This window comes from Tubulanus polymorphus, chromosome 8 (genome assembly GCF_964204645.1).
Source record: "Tubulanus polymorphus chromosome 8, tnTubPoly1.2, whole genome shotgun sequence".
NCBI classification, from domain to species: domain Eukaryota; kingdom Metazoa; phylum Nemertea; class Palaeonemertea; order Tubulaniformes; family Tubulanidae; genus Tubulanus; species Tubulanus polymorphus.
In genome coordinates, this window is record NC_134032.1 from 7,985,357 (window position 1) to 8,013,143 (window position 27,787).

At 38.3% G+C, this 27,787-nt stretch overlaps 3 protein-coding genes and 1 pseudogene across 3 annotated transcripts; 1 reads left to right on the forward strand and 3 right to left on the reverse strand.

The window, feature by feature from the left end:
• Positions 1–3,256: 3,256 nt before the first annotated feature.
• LOC141910318 (transcription factor 21-like) lies at positions 3,257–4,635 on the forward strand. Its single transcript, XM_074801054.1, has 2 exons — positions 3,257–3,604; positions 4,534–4,635. The coding sequence occupies exons 1-2, from the start codon at positions 3,257–3,259 to the stop codon at positions 4,633–4,635; spliced, it is 450 nt and encodes a 149-aa protein (XP_074657155.1).
• A 730-nt stretch (positions 4,636–5,365) lies between these two features.
• On the reverse strand, positions 5,366–13,587 carry LOC141909832 (uncharacterized). Its single transcript, XM_074800479.1, has 7 exons — positions 13,525–13,587; positions 8,898–8,968; positions 8,462–8,580; positions 8,045–8,158; positions 7,851–7,967; positions 6,769–6,885; positions 5,366–5,774 (listed from the first exon to the last, which is right to left on the reverse strand). The coding sequence occupies exons 1-7, from the start codon at positions 13,528–13,530 to the stop codon at positions 5,380–5,382; spliced, it is 939 nt and encodes a 312-aa protein (XP_074656580.1). The 5' UTR covers positions 13,531–13,587; the 3' UTR covers positions 5,366–5,379.
• Positions 13,588–15,891: 2,304 nt separating this feature from the next.
• LOC141910319 (coiled-coil domain-containing protein 43-like) lies at positions 15,892–18,123 on the reverse strand. The gene is made up of 3 exons (XM_074801055.1): positions 17,950–18,123; positions 17,118–17,199; positions 15,892–16,163 (listed from the first exon to the last, which is right to left on the reverse strand). Exons 1-3 carry the CDS (start codon positions 18,121–18,123, stop codon positions 15,892–15,894), a joined length of 528 nt encoding a protein of 175 aa, XP_074657156.1.
• An 8,148-nt stretch (positions 18,124–26,271) lies between these two features.
• Positions 26,272–27,554, reverse strand: LOC141910320 (uncharacterized; annotated as a pseudogene).
• Between the last annotated feature and the right edge of the window lie 233 nt (positions 27,555–27,787).

Sequence of the window (27,787 nt, forward strand, 5' to 3'; positions counted from 1 at the left end):
GCGAAGTACATTCATTACTTTCTTACTACTCGGTGTGTTGGATATAACCGGTCTCGCCTCTCAATGGTTATCATAACAACATTTAGAATACGCCATAATTCGCTCAACTATTTAACGTAGGATCGGTTTGTGTGGGCATGCACGGCAAATCTGTTCTTTTTCTACAAGTCAAAAATATTTTCCATTAGGCTTAATTTGTAATTGAACGCACGTACATTCATCGACTTTTGATTACGTTGGCCGAGAGTTAAAACATTTCTAGCAGAATCAAATCGTGTCTTGCAGTTTTATTCGCATGAAAAAATACCCCAATTTATTCTGCTAATGGTAAGTAATGGATGCGAGACCTGGATCAATTATTACTAAAAGTTTTGCCAAGACGTGAATTCTGGGTTCCGAAATAATCATGAATGTAACTTGAGTGTTTATTGGCTCAATACAGTTGTTTTGCAACCGCGTAGCAAATTTCCTTGAACAAACAACACAACGAACAGATGTAATTTCACGAATTAGCAGCAGAAAATCATCCTTACCTGATAAAAATACATTTCATTGATGTAAGAATTATGATTATCGTAACAGAGTTACTGTTTGATTTTGAATGCTGCTTCGAAGGCTTGAAAAGCAATGAATCCGATCTTCCCCATCCTCTCTCGGCAGGGATTCGAACCTGATGGCATCGCTACACTCAATCACCGCACGACGAACCCCAGCTTCAGTAGACCGGGTGCGCAGGTACATGGGCAGCTTTGCCGCGCGAAAACTTCTGGCACCAATCAGATTGCTCGTTGTACAATCTCGCTGAGGCAAATTTTACGGAAGAACTATAGATGAGAAAACACGGGCTAAATTAAACAAAACGGGATTTCTGATTGACAAATAACGACATCACCTAAGCTGCGCACTCGGTCTATAGTGTGGCAGGGTTTCGTGTCGTGGCAATCGCGATGCCACCAGGTTCGAATTCCTGCCGGCGGAGGATGATCTTCCCCTAGGCCCTCCCTTAACTGGACCGGCATCAAGCTTTCTAGCTCAAAGCTCCTAGTCTAACTTTTTTTAAATAGAACAATGCTTTAAATTGACTTTTTTATAGAGCTCACATAAATGTACCACACATCGCACAACGACGACACCAAGATTAATGTTTTCCATTGTTCAGCCTGGTCCTAAATCCTCAACGACGACAACGATGCACGGTTCCAATACGCTCATTTATTCACAATCTGAGTACCATAATGCTTAAACGAGTAAGCGAATGAGTAAGCGAATAAGGTTTGCTACAAAGGTAAAAAATACTACATTTAGACAACAACGATCAAAAACAGGCCAAACTTTAGTTTGAAATTCAGCAAATCTAAATCGATGTAAATACTTACAATAGCTGTGCCGTACAAGGGGGTACATAGAACCAGACTGACGCCTAGCCTAGAATTCACAGGTTTAAATACAGTGCTGGTCATAAGCGCGAAAAAATGTTTAAGTTCGCGTAATAAATAACAATTGCAGGATTTAATACGCTTCGAATACAGTAAAATCTCACTACAGAGCGTTGAATACATGATACAAATAGCTAAAGAAATACAATAAATCGACATATCTATATGAAATACACTAGTTTCCAACATCCATTTGTTTCAAATTGAAACGTACGTGCACTCATTTGAAGAAGAATTAGATCCGAGCTTGATGTCGCGAAGAAATCAGCTTATAAAAAGTGGAACACATGTTCACCATTATATAAGACACTTCATCCGTGACAATAATATATAGAGAATCCCACAATAATAACGAAAAAAATACAGCGAAGCAGCGATGATGGGTTTTCTGACAAGGCATGCGGCCAAAATTAAAGGAATTATAGAAAATAGAAATATATTTGTGGGATATGAACTTGATGTGGCAACTTCAGAAATGAAAATAAATTGCCGGGGATTCGAACCAGATATAACTGAAGAAAATGAAAAAGTGTCACTGAAGTAAACGGATATAAAAGGAGATAAAATTCAAGTGACGAAAAAAATATGGAAAATATGTAATGATAATAATCAACAAAATTACAAAAGGGTTTTCGACGAGAGTCAGAAAACCATAATTAAGTCCGAAAATTCCTCGCAAAGGTATGCAACGGACTTAATCATTACGCGATTCGCTTTATATTGTTGAATACATACTGTGTACATAAACTTTGAAGCCGAATGATCGAAAACATATGGCGATTCATCTCTGACACCGAGGCAATTTTTTGCGCAGTTCGATTTTTGCAATTTTTATTGAATGGTAACTGCAATCAATGGTCATGTATCAATTACTATAAAAAATGAGGAGCGAATGATTTTGTTCATAGCGTTAAGTCTTCGGGCACGTGCGAGTGCATATAAACGGTTTAACTTTTTTGACATTGTATAACATACACTACTATGATTTACAGTGTATTTGTATCCTACAAGTAGATCATAATCTGCGCTATTTTACTAGAACCATATAAGCCACGTCCAAAGTATGTGATTTCTGTTAGCTAATAATTGAAATAAATATATATATATATATATATATATATATATATATATATATATATATATATATATATATATATATATATATGAATCAAAGTGAATCACGTAGTGCTATGAGTTCTGAAGGAATTTCGTAATAGACGCTGATCGTGATGGTTCAATATATTTGTGCACGATCAGCATCTCTGATATGGAATTAAGTAACTGCAAGAGTCTTGCGTCACCGTCGTATTGTTTACTTTGATTATTTCGGTTTCATTCCGTATTTACATTATAAGTAAATGATCGTTTCTGTAATTAAATCATCGCCCCGATTGAGCTACGTTATTAAGCGTACGTACATAATATTGATCATATTTATACACGTCATGACACAAACATGAAATCAAAACCCGAACCTAATCAAACGTCCGAGTTAATTTCTGTCAGGAGTGTAAATGATATAGGTGTATATCACACGTGATCCAATTGCCAATAACATACGATTGTTGAGAACTAAAGAAAAAGGAAATTATTTCGATATCTGCATTCTCGTATGGAGGCTAGGTTTTTCTCTACTTTCATTTATCACTACCGCACCTGGCATTTGTTATTCTATCATTAGAAAGTGTTTCAAGTAATTATCATTTGGTTGATATCCTTGGGATATTTAAGCGAAATTTAGTTTATAGACAATACAGTCTTGCGGCAGCTCTGCATAATTGGATTTATACCATAACTTAGTAAGTTCCTTAGACAATAACATGACGAAGCGAAAGCGATTAACCGAACGTTTGCCTATGAGAAAATCAAAATGTGACGAACAGAACGAAGTTCACGATATCGCGGGTGTTGATGATAATGAATCTCCATTCGTCCGCAATGCCGCCAATGCACGAGAACGAGCCCGAATGCGAGTCTTGAGTAGAGCTTTCGCGAAGTTGAAGACTGCTTTACCATGGGTTCCTCCGGATACGAAATTATCTAAGCTGGATACACTGAGACTGGCGTCATATTACATCGCGCATCTGAAAGGTTTACTCGATAATGGACGTTGTGAAGTTATCCATTCCTCTGGACTTAATTCTATCCATGTACAGCTGATGAAATTGGTGAGTTTTAAAAGAAAAAAAAAATTTCTTCATTAAATCGTGTACAAAAAAAAACATGTAGTATTTTTACAGATTGCTGACACCATGATAACCAGTGGCTAACAGCTGAGTCTGCATTTTGTTGATATCCATCCCCATCTCTTTTTGGTTTAATCGATATTTACTGTATATTCAATACGTCAATATCTCCTCAATCCGATAATTGGGAAAGAAGGAGTGCCCGATGGTCGTACTAATAGAACTGACTGATTCTATAGCCTTCGTTTCAATCATCGGATTAGCACCATCCGTATAATGAAACAGATCATGCTTCTACAACAGGGTGCACTGTCAATAAATATTTCGTGAACGGATTGTTTAGGTCCAAGCGAACTGAATTGCCATTTTGTGACGCATATGAGTTTCCGTGCAGAATTTAGTAGAATAAGATTCAAATGTGAAGGTCATTATATGCAGTTTTTTTATTGTAGTTTGGTATATACAGTTTAATGAAAATATCCGTTTATTTGCAATGTTAGATTTGCAATGTGAAACGATGCATCATTTTAAGCGTCAATCAGGGGCTACAGAAAAATCTCGAGAGCTTTATTCTATCTGTTATGGAGCAAATAACTTCACAACCTCATTTTTAGAAATTGGTTCCCAAATGACGACACCCTCCCCCACCCCAGAGGGGGGGGGGTAAATTTGCTCTTATCGGTTTGCGTACTTGATGATCTTGGAAAATCTGAACGAGCGAGCTGCAACAAATTCTGTATACCGATCAGCAAGCAGAGCGTTATTAACTTCGAACAAGTCAAGCACCAATTAATCGAATGAATATGATTAAAATGTACCTTGGCCAGATCTGAAAAATAAAGAAATAATTTTCGCTGTCATTGGTTGGTTCACTTATTGCGCTCACCAATATTCACTTTGCTCTATTTCAGAATTGGCCGTTTTCATGTGGACCAAATCTACGACAAACTCCAAAAAGCAGATCAACGTTGCAGAATAAATCGCAAACGGCTAAAGTAAAGAAAACTGATTAAACATCATGAAAACTATACAGCTGTAATATCAATATTTTGCACAAACCGAATCCTGGGTGATGGCAGATAGATGTGAAGAAGATTGTGAACAATTCTCTCAGTGCAAAGCGATTAGATCAGTGCGCTACTGGCACTCTCGACACCTGTACTGACAAACTTCTACCTACACCGTCCACAAGATTTAACTGATCTATATAGGGGTTTTGGCAATAAAGTCAGTTGTAGAGTAAAGTTTCGATATCAAGATCGTGACTTCGTGGGCTCTTCTCAAGCTTCATTTCTGGGTCTAACATTCATCACTTGTACTCTAACATTCGCCAGTTGTTGTATTATTTATCGAAGAGAGCCCCCCTGGCGGTCATGTTGGACAGTGAATTATCAAACGGTTTTAAAGGGGTCATTTTACTTCTCTAAAAGCAGTCAGATCTGTAGGCTCCACACCTAGATACGATGACCCAACCGGGTTAATAATCAGATAATCATAATCATATATTCGATCAGAGTCGATAAACACAATTTAGTTTAGGCTAAAAAATAACATCGCATAGTACGATGTTCCCTAATGAGTTCCCGCTTTTTAAGTTGAACTCGTCCCCTACTTCCATCGTCTCTATGGGGTGTCTGTTAAAATACTAGGGTAATCATTGTTGGTGCAACCACTTTTAAGGAATCTTAAGCCAAGCAAACCTAAGAACGATACATTCAAAATAAACGTAAGTTTTCAAATGTGTCAATTCAGACTTTTTATTGCAAACCAGATCCATAATTGAAACTGTTCTCCCCGGCTATGATAGGCGGTGAGTTCAAACGACAAGTAGTGCCGAGACATTTACATTCGGTCGGCACGGTCAAACTCAGCACTCTGTCTTCCACGTATTCAGAATGCTTATAACAACGCAACGTCGCCGTGATACTCTTCGTTTTCGACGCGTAGCAGCCGTAACCAAGCGACGTCGTCGATCGCCGTGCGACGTCGAGAACCGTCGTCGAGAAACAGAACCCGACGCATCGTGTCAGGCCCGATACCGGTTCCTTGTTGTAGCATTCCACGTCCGCTTGTTTTCCCTCTTCGATACGCAGACGACCGATCGTGTCGAAATCGCTCAGAAACATCGGCTCCACTTTGCACAATCCGAGAGCTGAAAATTCATAGATGTATTAGTAAAATATTTCTAGCAATTTAACGACTTAAGATAAAAACCCTGTGTAAAAATTAAAAGAATTTTAAAATCGGGAATTTATTCATTCAAACAATCTGAAATATAAATTACACAACATTTCGCGATCTCATCCTAGAGATCATCGCCCAAAACGTCGTGTTTTTTCATATCGTTTAGATTGTTTGAATAAATAAATTCTCTGGACCTAAAATTCTTTTCGTTTGTACGTACATGGTGGGTTTTTATCTTATTATCCGTTCACCACGTTTGTGGTTATCATACTATAAGGACTTAATGCTCACGCCAACTGACTATTCCTTCCCTCTACGTCCACTCGATCCCTCCTGCCCTCCTCTGCCACTCAAAATCTCTACTGTACTGACTCCCTTCGTTCACCCCTGGTAAGATCTCCGATCTGTTTCCCTCTCTCCCTGTCTCTCAATGGCTTTCAGTGTCTCCCTTCTCTTACACCTCACTCCCTTCTAAAACACTCTACGATATTTTTCTGCCATCCGCTCTCCCTTTTTTTCTGGCTGATATTTATCGGATCAAGAAACTTAACCACAGTCTGGTTACTAGCTAGACCTACTCCCCCCGTTCAGTTAACCCTATCCCTTCGCCCCTTTTCCCTACCGTGTTACTGTGTTTCCCCTTTTCCGAACCCCTGTCATTCGTCTGTCCTCCCCTACTTCCACCCCATGTAACCGCTCGTTTTTGTCACCCAATCGACTTCCTTCCTGACTGCAGTTTGTGTTTGAACCCAAACAACAGACTTCGGTATACAGGTCATTCATATCCACATTTCCACATCGTATTCCACCTCAAACACTATGACATGAAAATGCAATATCTCCCATGAAATTTGCTTCTGACTTCACATTACGTATCATTTCGATCTTTTGGGCTGATTTAGAAAGATTCTCAAGTATATACTTCGAAAAGAGTCGGAGGTCGCGATTTTATGTCAACTTACGTATTGTGCAGTATTTTCCTCCCCAACCCGGTTCACATACACACCGATAGCTTCCGACATCGTTCACGCAACGTCCGTGAGTCTGACACGGATTACGTTTCTCACATTCGTTCACATCTGAAAGCATAAAATCTACATGGAATGATGGTTGCTTCCACGAATACTGATGACGTCATCGAATTACTCTCTAGAAAAGATGACTTCCTCTTGATTTTCAACCCAAAACTACTCAGGTCTCCAGAAATCCTTTAAAACCAAATTTCCCTTAGTACACCAGCTCAGCAGAACATATGCCTTCATCAATCTCTGACTTAATCAAATAATCCTTGTAGGCCCACTCAGAAAAGATGGCCGCCTTTGCATTCAATAGATTCCCCAATGATCATCGAATGCTCCTAAATACTCTATAGCCTACTCAGAAAAGACAACTACATTGCATAAATCACTATATGACATGATCAATTTACCCCACAATCGAGTACATTGCTGATTCGTGTTAATCAAAGCGTCTCCACATCTTGAAAAAACGTTTCGATTTATTTCCAGTGATGTTGATTATATAGGAGGTGGGACGTATGAACCTTATCGATGTTAAGTTAAATTTTAGGCTTTTTGTTCATCATATAATTGAGGTAACAGGATACTTGTCAACGAAACAGATTCAAAGAAAACATGTTTAATGATTATCAGGGGAATAACAATAGGGGTCTCTGCGATGAATCCTAATCAACAAAAGAAAAAAAAATAAAGCTAAAAAATCATAAACGTGAGAAATCGTTGGCTAATAGTCTTTAGTCGAAACGTTGCGCTAATATATACTCTTCTATTCAAGTTTCTCACTTAAGCTGTATTTATTGTGGGATTTCTCGCGTTTATTCATCATACACGGATATTGTGTTTTCTTCTCGACTCAAAAATATCATATTTACAGGTAATAGAATTTCGAGTGAGCTCGAAACCGATTTGTCTGAAATTTATCAAGTCTAATTTGATACGTATTGACATCATTCGCTACGTTTACAACGTATTCGCGTCATCAAAAATCTGGATACATACCGGTCATTCTTTTGTATGATACGAACCTTGGTCACAGTCTTCTCCTGCCCAACCTTTATTACACGAGCAGCTGTAACTACCCGGATGATTGATGCACTGTCCGTGCGCGCACGCGTGCTTTTTACGCGCACATTCGTTGATATCTGGAGACGAGCGAAAAATGAATAAACGTTTATATAATAGGTTAAGGCATGTATTCTGTATCGTTTTTCATTCTTACCTTTGTCACATTGCGGACCTTCCCACCCGTTGTGGCAAACGCAAATATATCCACCAACGGTATTCGTGCAAAGTCCATTTCTACAATTACTCCGACTTGAGCACTCATCTATGTCTGAAAAAACAAAGCTGCGGCATTCACCACGGGGTTCAAAATCTTTTCAATAGATTTAGGTAAAGTAGCCTTGGATGCGGAGGGTTCACGTCAGAAAACACATTAGGTGAAATAGCAACTTAGAGAATCGAGAAGGATCAGTTCCTAGTGCTGTTCCTAGTGCTTGCATGTACCAAGCAAGGAAAATCAAAGCTGGCTATATTTTAGTCTTGAGTGTTCTTTGACTGCGTAACTGCTCCTGGGTGCACCCATGGACGTATCTAGATTTTACTTCCATAATTTGTTTAGTTATAGGCCTGTTACCTATATTACAGTGGTCACCGTGCCAGCCCTTGTTACAAACGCATCTAAACCCGTTTGACTTCTGCTTGAAACATGTGCCGCTGTTACACGGGTTTGGGTCGCAAACGTCACCGGTCACCCTTTGAAAAAAGGAACTGAACACGTTATAACACATAACAAAAATAAACAGTTGCTAGGTAAATATCTCAAAAGGACTGTCAAGTATGGACTCCATATAATAGAAAAAGGTCACTTCTTGCCGAAAAATGGGCGGCAAAAGGGCTGCAAACTTCGCCGGCGGCCCTTCAAAAACGAAAAATTTTTGACAAATTAAAAAACAGATAAGTATCTTTATTTATTCGCTATTCGATAAATCAATTATTTTTCGTTTTATCACTATTCGCGCTTATCAATCAGGTCAAATTCACGAAAGATACTCCTTTCGCAGTACACGTACCGGTAAATAATATTGATTAACAGCAAACAGACAACCAGCGTCTCAGCGATTCGTACAACATTTCCGTTCATCTGGATATATTCATCATATGCAAATGAGAATTATTACGAAATAGAATAATGTATTGGTAATAGCCCATAAACATGACATCACCAATAGGGTCACCTTATAAAAAATTGGTTTTCTGCTACTTTCGCAAAAACCTTTGATTTAGTTTGTGTTTAACGTTTTTTGAAAACGGAAAAACCGTTAAAATGATGTTTATATACATTGATACCTAGCACCCTTATAAGGGGCTCTGTGTGAGTCGATGTGCACTACGTCATCAACATTGGCGTTTCAAAATAACCCATCTATGGTCATGTGTCAACGTGGTAAGCACTGATTCCAAGGTTCACCGGGTTCGCTTGTTATGGTTGGTTGCTTCCACTACTCGGGTACAAATCGATTTTTCTCATTAGTAAATCATATATCAAATCTGTGCTTGGAATTTCAGTATCATATCTATTCGATGACTCGTTTGATAACCATAGGACTTGGAAAAGTGAACAAATTTCGACTGATGATCGTGTTGGCGCGCTCTCTCTCTCTCTCTCTCTCTCATGTGCACAGGTACAAGGGCAACAATAAAGAAGTTTCCAGTTTCTAGGCGCCATTTTGTGGCGGTCCCTCGAGGTCCCCATTGTTGCGATAATTTGCGCTTATCTTTAAAACATAAGTTTAGATTGAATATCATGCAGTCCCTCGCTCGACGAAATCAATTTACACACCATTTTAAAGGAAATGAAATGCAGATATTTGCTGGCGATTCTTGGAATTTTTGAACGCAACAATTGAGAACACTGACGATGTGAAACCAAGGACCGCATATCTTAACCGCGCGTAAAGAAATCACAATATTTATTAATTCTAAAATATCTAAGTATCGCTTAAAGCTATATTTCCAATTTTCACAGAGGTTAAAGAGGGTTATTTGCAGTTTGAGTCTGCGTTGCATTTTTTTGAATATCTTTCCTGACGACTGATCTGTACCCGCAAAAGGGGTCTCCCACTGCGCACCGCCATTTCACTGAACATTGAGATTTGTGAAAAGAAATCGCAAAAATAAGATTTTACACTGGTTTGTAATTATTAATATTTCTTCTGATGGTTACCTTATTTTCGTATGGTTGAAAATGGACTTTGAGTGCTTTGATGAATTCGAGTTTTGTAGCGTTGGGAAATTAAAGGATTTCTTGTAAGAGTGGGGATTTTCTGTGTTGGTTGCAAATGTGGCCTAGTTGAGAACCTAATTTGCGTTTCAACCGAATGTACCACTGATGGAAATAGGAAATCCATTTAACCGACCAAAATGTATGATTCAAACGTTTTTAGAAAGCTTTTACGTGTTGGATGAGATAGTGTTTGTAAATGATGCGAGCACTTATGTACCTTGAATGCGTTGTTTAATGGATTTCATTTCGATTTATCCTCAACAATCGCCCGATGATGTAAACGTAACGTACAAATTCGACCGGACTCCGGTTAGATAAACAGTTTAAGCTATTCCATCGGAATACGTAGAGCGTATGCAATGCGTTCGAAACGAATGCACCAGAAGACTAACGTATTCCTCAGTAGAGAGAGTATCGAAAGCAGCCGAAAACCATGCTTGGTGCTTATAACTCAACAACGACCCTGCAGATCAATTACAGGCGATCCTACATTGGCGATATCGTGCTGAATTCGGTCGTCAATGCGACCGGTCATACACAAATCGTACTGCTATCGTTTTTACCGATCGTATTTACAGTGGGCACGTTCAGTAACGCGGCCAGTTTACTGGTCATGTCCAGTCAGAGGTTCAGGCACCATTCGTACGCTAATTATGTCATCGCGTTGTCCGTGAGCGATTTCGTGATGTGTGTGGCTTTTGCCGGGCTTCCGTTGCTACAATACATTCTGATAAAATGTCTAAATCTGGAAGGAATACATTTCAGTAATACGGCCGAATGCACGATGTACGCAAGTGCATTTCTACCATTCGCTTATTGCAGTACGTGGCTAGTCGTAGCCGTTTCGATTGAACGCTTAGCAGTCGTGGTATTCCCGTTCTCGGCGCCGTTATTGTGCAGTCCACGTCTTGCACGAATTGCCGTAGCTGGCATATTTCTCGTCAACGCCGCTATTTCTTTGGTGATCAACCTAAGAGCGTTTCGATACTCCAAAAATCAAGGCAGATGTTATCTGCCGCAGTCAAATTCAGACAATTTTATAGTTATCTACATGTCTGTATTACCATTCCTGCTCATCGTCACTTCAAACACGATCATTGTAGGGGTGATACACTTTAACAGTCGACAACTGATCGGTTCGACAAGAAACAAGGCAAACTCTACCAGAGTCGCTCAGACTACTAAAATGTTACTGGTCGTATCAACTGTATTTCTGTTAACGATGGTTCCCAATAGCATCATAGTTATGGTCACATTACCAGCGAATCTTGCCGAATTAATCACTAACATATTTGGGACGGTTCGCAGTTGTAATTACGCAGTTAATTTCTTTATATATATCTTCGTCGGCCACGATGTCCGGGCTTACGTCCGATTGAAGGTTTCAGGGCCATTCAAATGTGAAGCGACAAAAAATATAAGTCCACAGCTTCAATCCAGTTTATTACGCTAAGACTCTATGTCCGTGCCGTGACGAATATGTATACTGAATCCCACAATGATAGCGAAAAAATAAAGTCTAATAGTTTATTCAACGTTTTGCCTCATCTCCAGTAAGATGACTTTTAACCAAGATCTACTGAGGAACGAACAACTAGCCCATATCAGAAGAGGTGAGGGAACGAAGATGTCGTTGCATGGGCCATGCTTCGTATGTTTGCAAACATATCACCCGGGGGAACCCTCACATGGACACCACAGGGGAGACGGAATTGAGACCAATTTTGTGACCAATCAAATGCGAATCAGATGCGTTTTACCGGCACGACGTTTGCTCTATAAATACCAGTCATCTGATTGGTTACATATATAGACTGGTGGGCCACCCAGGAATCTAGGGCGATGTAACAGACCAAACAACGGTTTGCAGCCAGGGCTTGTGTTGGCGTGAGTGTCAGCGGGCGGCAATCAAACCCTGGCAAGCGAGGATAAGAAAGAGCTGGTGGCGCTCCATGGAACTGCAAGAGAAGGGTCACATGGGAAACAGCCAATCATAGAGGAGTGGGACCATAGGGGAAGCCCCATGTGGCACCTAGGGTACAATGGTCCAAAGTAAGTAAGTCAAGGAAGCAATTTCGGACTTAATTTTTTTGTTATTATTGTTGGAGACTCTTTTATATGTTTATGATTTGCGAATATCTTATATGTTCAAGTTTTCCAAGCTTTCGGATAAACTGCCCTTGAATCGGACTAACAACTCTGATTAAACAACCTTTTTTCGACCGTTGAAAATAAAAATGTGGTTCGTAAAATCGATTCCACTCGACGGCGACAAAGCGGTCGTTCCTAATTTGCAGCGAGCTTAATAATACGTTCCAGAGTTCGTGACTAAATTTGACGACAATGCGTAAGATAATTTTGTGTACAATCATCACGTCAACTCACAACTGTGGAACCGAGTCCTCGAGCCGGACAGGGTCGGCTGTATCTATTTTGCTTACAAGGACCACCAACTATCCCGCTAGGTGGCGTATGTTTCGGTGCCACAACTTGTAATGTTTTAGGTGATGAATTGCATTTTATTTTTAACTGCAACCTACTGAATGAAATCCGTGAAAACATTTTGAATCTGAACTCTTTTGGCAATCTTGATATTCTAAAAAATCCTACAATCCACCTTGCAAAATTCATTAAAAAAAGCTTAGATGTATATAGATCCCTCCAATAATTAGTATGTTGTAAATAGTGTATGTATATATTGTTAATAACTTTGTTATATTTTATCAAAACAAGTTTATACCTTCTGTTAATTGTAAATATTGTATACTTTGTATAAGTCTCCCCCTCCATGTACCATAGAAATGGTTGGAGTGTAAATAAAATCCTAATCCTAATCCAACTCAGTTTCGTTGGTTATCTAGTATGCCTCCCACATCATAAAATAGGCAAATACGTATTCCAGATCCATACATCGTGCAATTTCAATTCATGATTCATAGAATTTGAAATTACAGGAAGATTTTGAAATTGAATCTGAGAAGAAGTCCAAGAGTCGTTGTCCGAATGCGCACTAGCGATTCCTGGCGAATCCTCGATAGCACACTCGAACCGATGAGCAATCATCTCAAATGTTGAGATGATTGTTCGTAGCTCGAACATAGAATCTCCGACTTATAGTAATGACCCGGCCGCCCATGAGAAGCACGGTTTCTTTTCAGCTATATTGAATTTGTTTAAATTCAGCATTCCTTGTTTTATCATTCTACAGATCTTTTTCTTATTCTTACCGCTAGGCGGCGCACAATTCTTTAGAAACCCATTCTCGCTGCCAAACTACAGTAAAACTTGCCTAACCTTTTCTTGCCAAACGAATAGTTAGAATGAATAAAATCAACGCGTTGACTTATCTATGTGATACGTGGGGATTTACCAAATGTATAGCCACCCTTTAAAATCGAATAATCCCCGGTTACCTTCATAAGCGGTGAACAGTACCCTCATATGTCGAACCTCCTTGGAGTTTGTATATATAAGCCCTACACAAGGCATGTATACGAAGTCTTCACATCTGCTTTCAGACAATAAGTCAAAGTCATTTGAAAGCAGGTGTTTTTTTCCGTAGCTCGGCTTTAAACAATGACCAGGCATGACTTAACAAAATAGAACTCATCTCGGTGTTCTCACATATCAGAGTAAGATTCATTTTCCAACTACAATACATGAATTTCCTTTCGCGAGACCCTTATTGTAACAACGATATGGCATAGGACGGCAGTCTAAACTCAGTAAGATTACCCCTGGCCTCCTCTACTTGACGTCGTGAGATCATATCAAGTTTGTCCTTATGTCAAGTATCGCTATCGCTCAAATCATTCTCTGCGTCTTAGATATACGTACACACATGTATCTCTGCTGCGGGTCCGTTACTAACAAAATCAACTATTTTTTGAAAAATACTTTTCGTAATTTATTACCAAAACGAAGCGTTGATACTGATATATTTACAGAAAGCAAAATCAACTGTTGGTTTATGTTTAGATATAAAGCTGGGACTAAAACGTCTCCTCGGATTTTAATAATGCGTTGACAATTTATTTTCGCGACTAGAAAACTTGCACTCATTCGCCACCTATAGTCATTAATAGGGAACACGTCTGCTATCGGCGCTTCTCGCCTTTTTGCGTTCGTTGCTTTTCCTTGTCTTTTCGTTCGAGTTGTTTTCCCTTTTGTTTCTCCCGGTCGGCCTTGTCCTTGTCTTTCTTCGCTTCGTGCGCCTGTTTCAACTTGTCGCGTTTTTCCCGTTCGGCTCGGTCGATGTCCGACGCGTTCGTGTTTCTGGCCATCACTGGAGCATCCGTCAAGGAAATAATACATGTATAATAAATAAATCAATCTTATTTCTTAAATCTCAAAATACAGGGACAACTCAAATTGTTCTACGGATCCCGTAAGATCGGCTGACATTCAGACTGTTCTGGGAATATAACCTGTAAAATCGACTGACATGGCATCCATCTAGGCTGTTCTAGGGGATGTAACCTGTAAGATCATCTGGTTTCCAGACTTAACATACTGTTCTCAAACTGAAGTTTGGTTTTTAAAGGATACACGATAATGATGAGTCCGCGGCTGCGTCAGTTGTTTGGTCATCTGTACACACTATTAGTTAAGGTTATCTAAAAAATGACATTGATTGCATCCATCTCTTTCAGTTCATTTTCGATGAAATTTGAACATGATTTTTAAGCTTCCAAAACTGAAAATTATCAAACGAGTCATCGGATAAATATGAGATTCGCCTTCTCTCTGTGTATGATTTAGAATTCAATAAAAATTGATTTATTAAGTGGAGAAAGTTGACTCGAACTTGAGCTCGAAATGTAGAAGAAATTGAAGCGCGGTAACCAAGTACCACTAGCGATCCTGACGGATTATCGCAGAAGCCATGGCTTCCCTCAGTAGTTTTGCCAGTATCCCAGAGCCTAATGCTCACTGATTCTCATCCTCTTAGGGATCATTCATTTAGTACGCACATATTAGGGGAAGGGGGAGGGATAAGTGCAATTGCATACTGTAATGCTTAATGTATATGAAAAAATGGCCGATTTTGGGTACGGGGGAAGGGGTTGAAGAAGTCAAATTTCATGCGTACGTAATAAATAAATGATCCCTTACTTTCCATATTTCTTCTCACTACCCGACGTCTCTACGCTCCTTATACATTTCAAATTCAACGCAAGAATCGATCTGCTGCTGTAATTGAAAATGAACTACATTAGAAACACCTTTTCTAAAGGTGAACATCCAGATGTCACATACACAGTCTTCACCCGAGACATTTACAATTGAAAATACCAGACAATAGACATTTTATCAGTACATGTTCAAAACGTTTTCGTCCACACTACATATGCGTTCAGGACTTCCAGGGGTGGATCTAGGGGGATGTCACTGGGTGTCCGGACCCCCTCAAATGAGTTCCCTCAAAAATGTCAGCCTAAAATTTTATGGACCCAGGTTGTCCACCTATAATAATTTTTTCAACGCATGAAATGACCGAAAGCACCCCCTAAAATGGTGTAGAAGTATCCGGAGTAAGTGGTGTTTCGTAAAAAGTACCCTTTTTTCTCATTGGACACCCACCCGGCATGGAAAATCCTAGATCCGTCCAGCTGCCTTCACAACAACATTTTTTAATTCAGAATGAGCTGCAAAACTAGGTATTCAATCAGCGCACTTCACACTAAAATGGTGAATAACTGAAAAAGCTGGTTCGCGGCAGCATGGGAAGGTTCAAAGCTGAAGGCCCTGTTCAAGGCCCCTTAGGAATGGTTTGGGGCTCAAGGGGGTGTTGATTCCACGTTCAAGGTGCGTAAGTTCCAGGATGAAGACCAAGGAAAATCCGATGAGCTGATTGATGCAATATTATCAGTAATTTGGAGTAAAGGATATTCATCAGTTTCTTCACCATCTGATATTTGAGAGTACTGTTGTAGAATCGCTTGTTTCAACGTGTCATCCTCGGAAGTCGTTTCTTTCTTCAAAGCGACTGAGATTTTACTTTTTTCCATAATCGCCGAAAGTCTGTCATCGACTGACGTCGAGTTTGCGCCTAAAAGAATAAACGACAACGACAATCTTAGTGGTAAGTTGTTGGATTGACTACGGAACTAAGTTGGTCTTGGACGGGTCTTGAAATCTAAGCCTACACTGTGCTTCTGGCCCATGAGGCTTAGAGTTGAGACCAGTCAAAGACAGCCAATCTTTAAACATATTTTACAGTGCCCTTCTCATACACTTAAGATTTAAGACCACTTTTGGACTTAAGTCACGACCGTGCAACTGGCCCCAGGGGCTTAAATCCAACAGTGGTCTTAAATCTCATGTCTCCAAAATCTTAGTACTGGTCTTAAGTTGTTAGATCAGCAATAGTTTTTTTATGAACCGTTTTCATGTGATGAATTTCATATGGGATTAATTGAAATCAAAAGCCAGTTGACATTTTCCTCAAAAAACCTTCTTCCATATACAAATGAGTACTGATGTCACTAAGACGGCCGCCAATTGCGTGATAATTGGCTCATCAAACAAAATAATATCTGACTGATATAGACCTATTAAAGATCTCTTTTCATATACCCATCACAAATTTCACTGAAAAATGGCAAACCTTTGGGAAGCAACAGGTCATTTTTGGGCACAAGAAAGATCACTGGACGGCCATATTGAGTCCGATCAACCCATCCTTGAGGGTTACAAATGTAAAATATCAAGATAATTGATTGAAGAGTCTTTCAAAATTTCCCTCGAAACTTCAATCAAAAATATGTAAAGAATTTGGCAAACAACAATGGCCGCCGGTTTTTGATTCTTGGGTTGAAGATGTATCTTGGGTAGATACATGGATAAACCAAATATCAACAATCAAAAATTTCCCAAAATAACCGGATTCCGTCTACGGACAAACAGTGGCCTAACAAGACAAGTGGGCTAAAGAGATAGAGCCAAATTTTGGTTCTAAACTTTGATCAAGATAAGTGGTGTACAGATAAATCAGTCTACATACCGGCGTCATTAGTTTGATTTTCCTCGTGAGTTTCTTTCCATTTTTGAGTGATCTGAGAGCTAATATTGGTGGTGTCCTGTTCCTGAAAGAAATTTGAAAATCGCAAATTTTTCACCCGTTTGCTTATAGAAAATCCCATGTGCAGTGTAGCCAGCGCCTAGCTATAATATTTCCGTATATCTTTACAGTAATTCTCTTAAGTTACACACGCGAACCAGCTGACTGCACGCTCATTCCGGGGGCGCTCCCCCCAAGAAAATTTCCGAAATTAAAAGCATTTTCCGAGCACTTAGAGCAATCTTGAACCCATGAACGATTATTACATTTTGGAAAGTAATGGCTATTACCAATGTGGCACATCCTCATTCGATGACGATTGGTATATCACGCATTACGCGTCGAGCCCTGGCCTGAATCATTGCACTTAAAATGCAGCAATGAATTCTCACAAATTCAAGACCATTCTCCGTACAAAAAGGCATAGCACGCTTGGGATTGGAATGCTTAGTAATTGGCAAGAAAATGTTAGAAAATTGCCCAAGTGCAAATCCCGCAATAATCGTACTAATTAATTTCTCCACCTCTGATCTTCACACTTTACTTTCCTCGCAATTTTCTAAGTGGCACACTTCGTCCTTTGCTAAGCAAGGCATGTTTGGTGTAAACTAGGCTCAGAATGAGCATTGGCAACATAGCATTAACAGGAATATTGGCAAAATATCCACTGCCAACTAAATAACAGAGACCAACTCCAGGTGAGGAGTGAAGAGAGAAAAAAGGCCGGGTTAGTATGAAGTTGTAGTAGTGTAGTGGTGAAAAAAAAACAACTTACAGTAACTTGGCTGAGGAAGTCGGTAAGCGCCTCAATCGTCTCTTCATTCGATACATCATCTTCTAAGATACTGGTAATATACCCGGCGAATACCTCGACGTCGATATCAGGGTCTAATTCCAACAATCTGTTCGATAACCAACCGGAAAACTTCTCATCATTGGGCGCCGCCATTGTAACATAAATAATTTGAATTGTATTTGATGAATTCAAATACGTTTTATTGTGCACAACATAACATCATTGAATTGAATTGGATAAATTCATGTTCTAGATTCACCCAGTCCTGAGAATGGCCGGTTCGCGGAGCTCCGTATACTGCCTATACTAAAGAGCTCGCGTGAACCACCCAGGGGTCGCATTAGCGATATACCACTGACACTAAGGTTCTCAGTGAAGTTCTAGAGGGCGAAATTGAATCGTGAGCGAAATTTACTTAGTTACTACCTTTATGGTTCAGTTTCGCGATATAGGCCTACACTTTATATTAAAAACTTAATAATTTTATTTATACTGACACATTTATGGTAAAAAGTTTACTAACAATATAATATTATTAAAAAACTAACACTTTCGTATTAAAAACTCAAATATTTTCTATTCAAATTAAATTTTACTCTGATTTCACATTTTCTTCCGTGAAATATATATATATATATATATATATATATATATATATATATATATATATATATATATATATATATATATATATATATATATATATATATATATATATATATATATATATATATATATATATATATATATATAACATTATTATGAATCAATCATTTTGATGATAATATTTCGGACGAGTCTCAGATTCTTCGCTCGCACTATCAATCATTTGGTCCCTGAGTGATTTCACGTTTTACGCTGAATGCCAGTTTTCATGTTTATTGTCTTAGACAAGCGGCGCAGTTGTGCTCTTCCCGTTCACATATCGTTGTTTTATATGACATCACCAGAATGAATTAAACTTGAAACATTTTCATGTCAGATGTTTTACAGTACGATAACGTATTTCACAATTTATACAATGCATTATCATATAACAAATATTTATGTCTAATATAATCACATTTTACACGAGAATGGATTTTCTTAAATCTGAGTAAATTATGTTATCTCTTTGGATTGATTTTCTATTCGCTGTTGACAATAGTTCTTAAAATGAATTATATAGCTGCAATAAAGACTCTAATGATTTCTATATTAGCGTGAAATCAATGTGGTGTATGGTGACGATGATCTCTAGGGTGAGATCGAAACGTCGTGTCTTATATATATTTTAGATTGAATAAATAAATTCTTGTTTTTAAATTCTTTTAATCTGTAAATAGTGGGTTTTTATCTTAGTACAACAATAATGCTTGTAACAGTTTCACTCGCATTTGCACTATTTATACTTCCATCAACTCTCACTACATATTTACCAATCTCCCCCGGAAGAGAGATATTTTCTATTTGACATTTTCACACAGTTCCATATGTGTAACTTAGAAGTAAATTTATACATATATCTTCTACTGGGGCGAGAAATTCGTGAATATTTCTGCATGAAAATCTGCTGCAGAAATTCAGTCAAATAACGATTAATTTCAAGTTTGATTTACTTGATCATATTACTTAACCCCGTATTCATCGCAATCTGGTTGCAGTGATATCTATTTAATTTAATTGTTAAGTTGTACAACGCCAAAAAATAAAACCCCGCAGAATTTCCACAAATCATTAAATATTTTTTACTGTTCTAGTTGCTTTTTTTCGACATAACACACATCTAGTAAAATACATTTTATTGTGGAACTTCCTGACAATTACTATCTTCTCTTGTCAATTCGTATTGTTAATTATTCTACGCTGAATTGGAAAATACCTAACATGAATTATCATATTGTGTACATAATTTGATTCTTGACTAGAATTAAGGACCTCCAAGTGTCTGAGAAGTTTGTACAGGCGTGATTTTCCTTATTACATGTCGAACCATTTAAGCTTGTACAAACATTTTCCAACCAGCCCAGATATTCTACTAACATATTTCACAATTCACAATGATTCCATATACAATAACAATAAACAATGATAGTTAACAACAAAATCTGAGAACAAATTGTGTCAGATTTCTGAAAATTGAGTTTTCATTTGTTGCGAACAATAGAATTGCGAGTATCAGCAATACTGATACCATGGCGGGACGTATAAACTAGTTTATACGTCCATGGTATCAGTAAAATAAGACATGGGTTTAATATGCGTCAGTGTATTGGGATAGTCAGGCTACAACTTCAACAGTTTATCGTGAATCATTAATTCAACTCGGATGTAGATTGGTCGAACGTACGAGTGAAAATCTACCATAAATTAGAAATTTTGTGTATGATGTGCCATTCATGTAACCTACCAGTTTATATATAGACTTTGCGGAAAACGTTTTCATGAAAATATCATATTCTTATCAAAACGCATCAGGTTCGATATAAATCTGTTGATAACGAGCGGGAAACAATTCACTTATGTAGATAATCACCAAACCTCACTCTATCAAACTGAATGATTTTTCCTCACTTTCTTCCTACACGTAGCACATATTGCTCTTGTTGATTTAGATTTCTGAGAATCTCCATTAGCTATTGTTGACAATACATCTTACCACTGGATTGTAGCTGTAACAAGTCCATGTTTGTACTTTGTGATAAATTTCAACATTTATCTTTCACTAGGTCGATAAATTTGTGAATATTTTTTTCTGTATGATGTTGTGCTCCTTCCCATAGTGGATGAAGGATACCAAATGCCTTATTCTTTAATTCTTGAGACGTTGACGCATGTCATAGCCGTACAATGAAGTAGGTAACATACAAACATAGTCAATTAAAAACTCTCGAGGAAACGTCATGAGACAACAATGAAAATAACCATTGATTTTAAGTTTAATTCTTTGCATACAACTTCTAACCGTGTTTATTGATTGTGATTTGTGATGTTGCAGCTGAATCAAATTGAAGCAAACTGTGTTCAGTTTCGGAGAATTGATTTTTCATTTGATGCGAACAATGTATGGATTGTGGGCTTCAATAGATAAGAGATAAGTTAAATTTGCTTCTGGATAGTGTCAGCAGACCACACCTTCAACAGTTAATTATCATGAATCATGAATTCTACTCATATGCAGATTGGTCGAACGTACAGCAGTTACATCGTTCTCATGTCTGTGGCAAACAGATCCGGAATCTACCGTACTGTGTCATTGGTCATTCTCCCTATCTTGTTCATATTTGGAGCCTTTGGAAATTCAGCTACTGTCCTGATAATGATTAGTCACAGATTCCGCAATTTATCGTACGCTAACTATCTTGTCGTTTTGTCTCTCTGTGATTCCATATTCTGCATTAGCTTTACACTGATGCCTATTTTACAGTTTGTTCTCTTGCACGTTAAGAACGGTCCGATATTTATCATGAATTCAGTTAGCAGTTGTCAAATCTACGAATTCGTAATGGCAATTGTAAACAGCAATAGTTCGTGGTTAATTGTAGCAATATCTCTCGAACGTGCGGCAGTTGTGGTCTTCCCGTTCACATCGCGTTTGATATGTACACCGAGATTCGCTAGATGCACTATATTGATAATTACTGCAGCGAGTGTACTGGTTATATATCTCACGCCTGTTTTATCTATGCATTTGCCGGATCCTTTGTTTGGATGTTACCACGATTTATTTGACCAATTGAGATATTTCTCCATAGTTGTCGTTCACTCCTACCTTTTACCGTTAACTTTGATCATTATATCAAATTCTGTTATAATAGTTCAGTTATTTAGAGGTTCAAAAATGGTTTCGTCTGATCAGAAAACTACAAAATCAAAACGTATAACGATAATGCTTGTAACAGTTTCACTCGCATTCGCAACGTTCACATTTCCATCCATTATTACTGCAATATCGCCAGTCTCTGAGAAACAGAAAGACTTTCTCTTAGAAATATTTTTTCAGTTCCTTGTTTGTAACTATGTGGTAAATTTCTACATATATCTTTTACTGGGACGAGAAATTCGTGAATATTTCTGTATGAAAATCCGCTGCAGAAATTCTGTCAAATAACCATCGATCGAAGGTATTCTGCTAAAACTAAAATCTCAAATTTATCATGGGGAAACTTTCATGGTAACTATTCGGTGAACAACATTATAGCTTGATGACTGACTTGAGAAGTTACGATAGCGATTTTGATGCGTCAAATACAAATTTGAAAGTATAGGCGCTTCACACTATGTCATTTAGACCGGTTTTAGGTTTGGCCGGTTTCAATTTGCACCAAGCGTTCACACTTATGTAAAAAGTCTGGGTCAAACGGTCCGGTCCGGGTGGCGACATCTTGCGGGATAATTGTCGTACGTAACTATTCTACTGAAGCTGATTTACCAACGCATGTGTGAACGCACGCGCTGACTTTATCCCATTCAAAATTAGTCCCATTTCAGGAACGGACATTTTTATGACCGGTTTTATTAGCGGTAGTATGACCTCGGATTATAGGCCTATCTACGATAGCAAAAATTCTTTAAGACGAGTATAGTGAATTTTCGACGATAGCGATTTAGTTTTGAGACAATGTCAAGAACTCCATGACCCAGTTCCACATTTCTGAGTAAAGATTTGACTCTGGGTTAAAACATCGAAAATGAACTAACTCTAACTCACAACTGTGGAACTGGGTCATGGTATTTTAGTTTGGACCGCACTGTTGAGATATGATGCGTAATAGTCAAATTTGAAAGTTCGACGAGTATTTGATGATTTAGTTTTAATGAGTAGAATATAAATGTTTGACAAGGTATTTGGATCCACCGCAGCATCTCTACTAATGTTCCTGATACGGACAGCAAATTGGGACGGTCGATGAGAAACTTGATCAAAACCAAAATTCAGATCACGCTGGGAATTCTCAATATTCTCCTCTCCTCATGGACTACCCACGATGTCAGTGTTGATGTTTGCTGGAAATTAATTATAAAAATCATCAAGACAAACTCTTTTCTACCTGATCTATTTGTAATAAAAGACCGTCGGTGAAACATCAGGGTGGCAAGCCCGGTCAATCAATAGTCACAATTGGGTTTTGGTAGTTTTCAATGAGACCGGCGTCAAGAGGCAACCTTGCAGTCGCCACTGCGTGCAAATTATAGCGGATATCCTGAATTGTACACTGACATTTTTGAGCCCACATACAGCATAATAGGTGCTTGTGCAATCGTTGCCTGGCAGTTTTAGTGAATTTTCTTTCTTCTTTGATAGAAACTGTTTTTAAGGTCGAAGACCGCGGAACGTAAGAACGTCCGAAGTATGACATTAGTATTACGCCCGGCAAAGTCTCGCGAGACTTCGTCCGCTACCGGGGGATAGTAGCCACCAGGCAATCGACCCGGATTCGAGGACCCGCTCACTACCGGGTACAGATTCCGATGGTGCGAACAACCCGGTCAACCGCGGTTCTAGGATTAGGATTAGGATAATGATTTTATCTACGCTCCAATAATTTCTATGGTACGTGGAGGGAAACTATAAAATATACAACATTTACAATCGACAGAAAATATAAATATGTCTTAATAAAATATAACGTATTTATTAACAATACATAAATACCGTACACTGTTTACAACATATTATTTATTGGAGGAATATTACATCTAAGCTTTTTTAATGAATTTTGCAAAGTGGATTGTAGGATTTTTTTTGGGAATATCAAGATTGCCAAAAAGGTTCAAATTCAAAACATTTTCACGGATTTCATTCAGAAGTATATAGGTTGCAGTTAAACATAAAATGTAATTCATCACCTAAAACATTACAAGCGGTACATAATCTATCATTTCTATTTAGCTGAAGGTTTGATAATTTATCATCTACTGGCAAAAGATAAGACCGGTTTTTACGAACTCAAGAATGCAATATAGCGAATTACATTTTTTGCATTGAGGGCGTTCCATATGGTCGCTACGTACGTAGTTGAACGTTTAAAAGTCGATTCATTTCCCACAAGGTTAATATTGTCTTCAACTTTAATCAAACTAACGATTCTATGTCAAGTGCACTCTGCGGGCGATTGTATCTTCCCATTTAAACCATTTTTCAGTTAATGTTACGTACGAAAGATTAGATTATAGCTAGCTGTTTCGAAAAAAAATCTATTGTTACTTTCGTACGTTACAGCTTAGAATCGACTTAACGAAAATTGCGCACTTCACGTTCTCGTTGATCGTTCCAATAAGCCTTTTTACAGTTTCCAGGCGCCATTTTATGGGTACCCGCCGGGTCCGCATTGTTGAATTTTTTGTCCCTATTTTTCTCCGGTTTAATTTTTTTATTTCGTTCATATCTCTGGATTTGATTAAGATAGAAACAAAGTAGAAATATCGATGAACTCGGCTGATAATAAACTTTTTTATGATATCACTCATTTATAAAGTTAATGCAACAATGTGCGCTGGTGCAGTTATAAACATTGATATCGTCTTCCCGATAATTCAACTTGAATTATTGCTCATCTCATTCAAAAGTTCGTAATTCTTACAAATATTAATTTACATTTTTGAAATTTTCAGGATCAATAGCCATCTATATATGTGGTCTTATATACCTTTTACTTTTGAATGCGATGAGCAATAATTCAAGTTGAATTATCGGGAAAACGATATCAATGCTTATAACCTCACCAGCGCGCATTGTTGCATTAACTTTATGATTGAGTAATATAGTAAAAGAACTAATTATCAGCTGAGTCAATCAATATTTTCACTTTGTTTCTATCTTTATCCAATCCAGAGATATGAACGAAATAAAAATATTAAACGGGGAAAAAATAGGGACAAAAAATTCAACAATGCGGACCCGGCGGGTACCCAAAAAAATGGCGCCTGGAAACTGTAAAAAGGCTTATTGAAACGCGTCTTACACGCGATCGGAACGAACTTTATTAAGCCCACACAACGATGTACTTTACGCGTTTAATTTCTTTCCAAAACGCCAATCGATTTCCGTTTCGAACGCAAACGAAACGGGAAAAAATATTAACGATGTAGATTTAATTCTGAGCTGTATGTATTGTTTAAAAAAATCTAGTCCGCGTCGTGGCTGCAACGTGGTGGCAATAAGACGCGATCACACGCAAACGGTTATCAATGGTGGTTTCGATAATCGAGGATTTCCCTCATTTCAATTATTTCCAGTCGACTTCGATTCTCGATCGAATGATCTATCACAATAACTCACCCTCCAATGACAATTTCATCACATCTGCACCTTCGGGGAGTGGATCGTTTTGCCTATAACATTTATCCTATAATTACAGCTTACTAAATACATTCAACTCCTGTGCCAAGCTTTTTGAGGGGCGGTTGTATTTCGAGATAAAAGGGCACTTTTTCGCCGTGAAAAGGAGCACTTTCCCATTGAAAAATGGCCGATTTTTGATCATTTTTTTCGATAGCCATAATTTCAACATTTCATTTATGATTTTCATCACAAAAATCTGAGAGCTCGATTTACCTACCTACCTATCTACGTACCTACGTACCTACCTACGTACCTGCCTACCTACCTAACTGCCTACCTGCCTACCTGCCTGCTTGCCTACCTAAAAATTTATATAACCCTAGATGAAGAGATTCCACTAAAATTCTTCGACATGGCTGCTTTATCCGAGAATACCTTCTTATTTTCCTCTGAACCCTGACCTTCCAATTCTCCTAGGTCCACCGCTGCTGATATAGCATAGCAGGGCGGATCCAGAGATTTGAGCAGAGGAGGTTCAAGCACAGAGTTTTCTCACCATGTAACTTATTCTTTTGCAATCAATTGAAAAATGCATTCTCCTAAAATTTGACGATCAAACGTAATCTGAAATTAAGAATTTTTAGCAAAATGAACAATGATATGTTATGATTTATTTTCAAGTAAAATTCTTACAAAATTAATGAATAAATAAGAACATACATTGAAAATGTAATAATATCAATTATCTCACAGTCGGGAGTTCTATTGTGAGGAAACAGGTCACTTCGCAATAGATATCGTTACAACGTCCATTCACAAAACAAGTCAAAGCCGTGCAATAACATCAACCGATTTGCACACTTTACAGCAGTCAAGAGATATAAACATAATAACGAAATACGCGTTTGTTGAATGAAAAACTTAATGAGTGAAAAAATATATTTCTCTCTGAAAACAAAATAATTTTTTAATACAAATAAATAGTTTAAGGCATTCTCAGCACTAAATTTATAATTTCTCAGAAAACTCGATTTCTTTTAAATATCATCCATAAAATCTGTTAGGATATCGAAATTCGGGATATTTCCATCGCAGAACTTCAGCAAATCTGCATCCGATATTTCACAGTTACGCTCGTCGAACAGGCCGAACTGAGATGAAGACTTATTTAGTAGTTTTTCAGCCTGTTGTACTGATTTCACGAGGGAACTGTCGTCTATTCCGTTGTCGTCGAAAAACTTTGTTAGTTTTTCTTGCGGATCTGCGGGGCCATACAATATGAAATCGTTTTCAGCAAATTCATCTGCTGACAGGCAAAAATTGTTGTAATCTGGGATAGGTAGTAATGCTCTCTGCGGTGTCTGTATTTCATTGATGTCAGCAGGTGTGTCTAATAAGTGGCTGATTTCTGCGTGTTGTTCATTGCTTGTTCTCTTATATGCTCTAACAGCAGTTGACCGGTGTCCTGTTCGTTGCATAATTAACTGCTCGTCGATTCCTTCTCGAAACAACTGGGTTACAGTAGTAACCTTGCCACTATGACCGGTGAAGTGACCAGCAAAACCAGCTTCTTGTATCATATTTGGTATATAACTTGCCAACTTATTAACGCCATCGGCCTGTAGTGAGAAACGGATATCTCCTTCAAACAGCGATTCCAATGGCCTTCTATAAAACCTTCCGAAAGGTGGTATTTTTGACAAGTAGAAATAGAGAATCTTGTACACGCTGTATAAATTGTCGCTGATGTCATACTGTTTGATATTTTTCATTTCAATGTGTCGTTGAGATAATCCGCCACTTGTATTTTTTGAGTTCTTGCCCTGGAATCTGATAAATCTGCCGCCGTCGTCTTCACCGAAACTAAACTGCTCACGTCCAGGTTTAAGTGCTTATCTCGTGATCTTAAGCCGAAGACTTTGCAAGCATAAAAATACACAGTTCTACTAAGGGCCAATGAACTGCTGATCCCCAATAATCCTTTTTCCCACAGAACACGTTCTTGTTCTTGGGTGATAGGTTCTGCTTGGCGTTTATTAGGAGTTATCGCGGCCGTTAAACTCTTCATCTCAGCGTCAAGAACTTGGCGAAATCGAAAGAAGTCATTGTTACTACTGTCAATGAAATTGAACTCGGCTCTTCCACATTCAAATCTTACGTAACGTTGGATGCCAGCCACGATCGAATACAACGTTTTTGGGGGATATTTATCTCCATCCTGTTTCCGTATCTCTAGTACAAAATAGCAGAGCAGCTCATTAAATTTTCCAGCAGTTATGTATTTTAGTTGCTGGATTCCTGGTATTATTGGCTGTCCCATCTGCCTCGCATTGTTTCTTTCATTGCTCCAGTCAGTCCATATCTTTTTTTCCCAGTTTGTTGTCCGCTGGGTGTTTCTGGGCACACCAGTATTTATGTTCGCAGATATGTCCTTCTCAGAGACACATCCAAATCGCGACATCGCTCAAACGCTGTGCTATTGTCAAATGCGGTGCAATCGATTTGTAAAGGCTGTAAAGTGTAGTGATATCAATGAAAATGCATGGGTCAAAA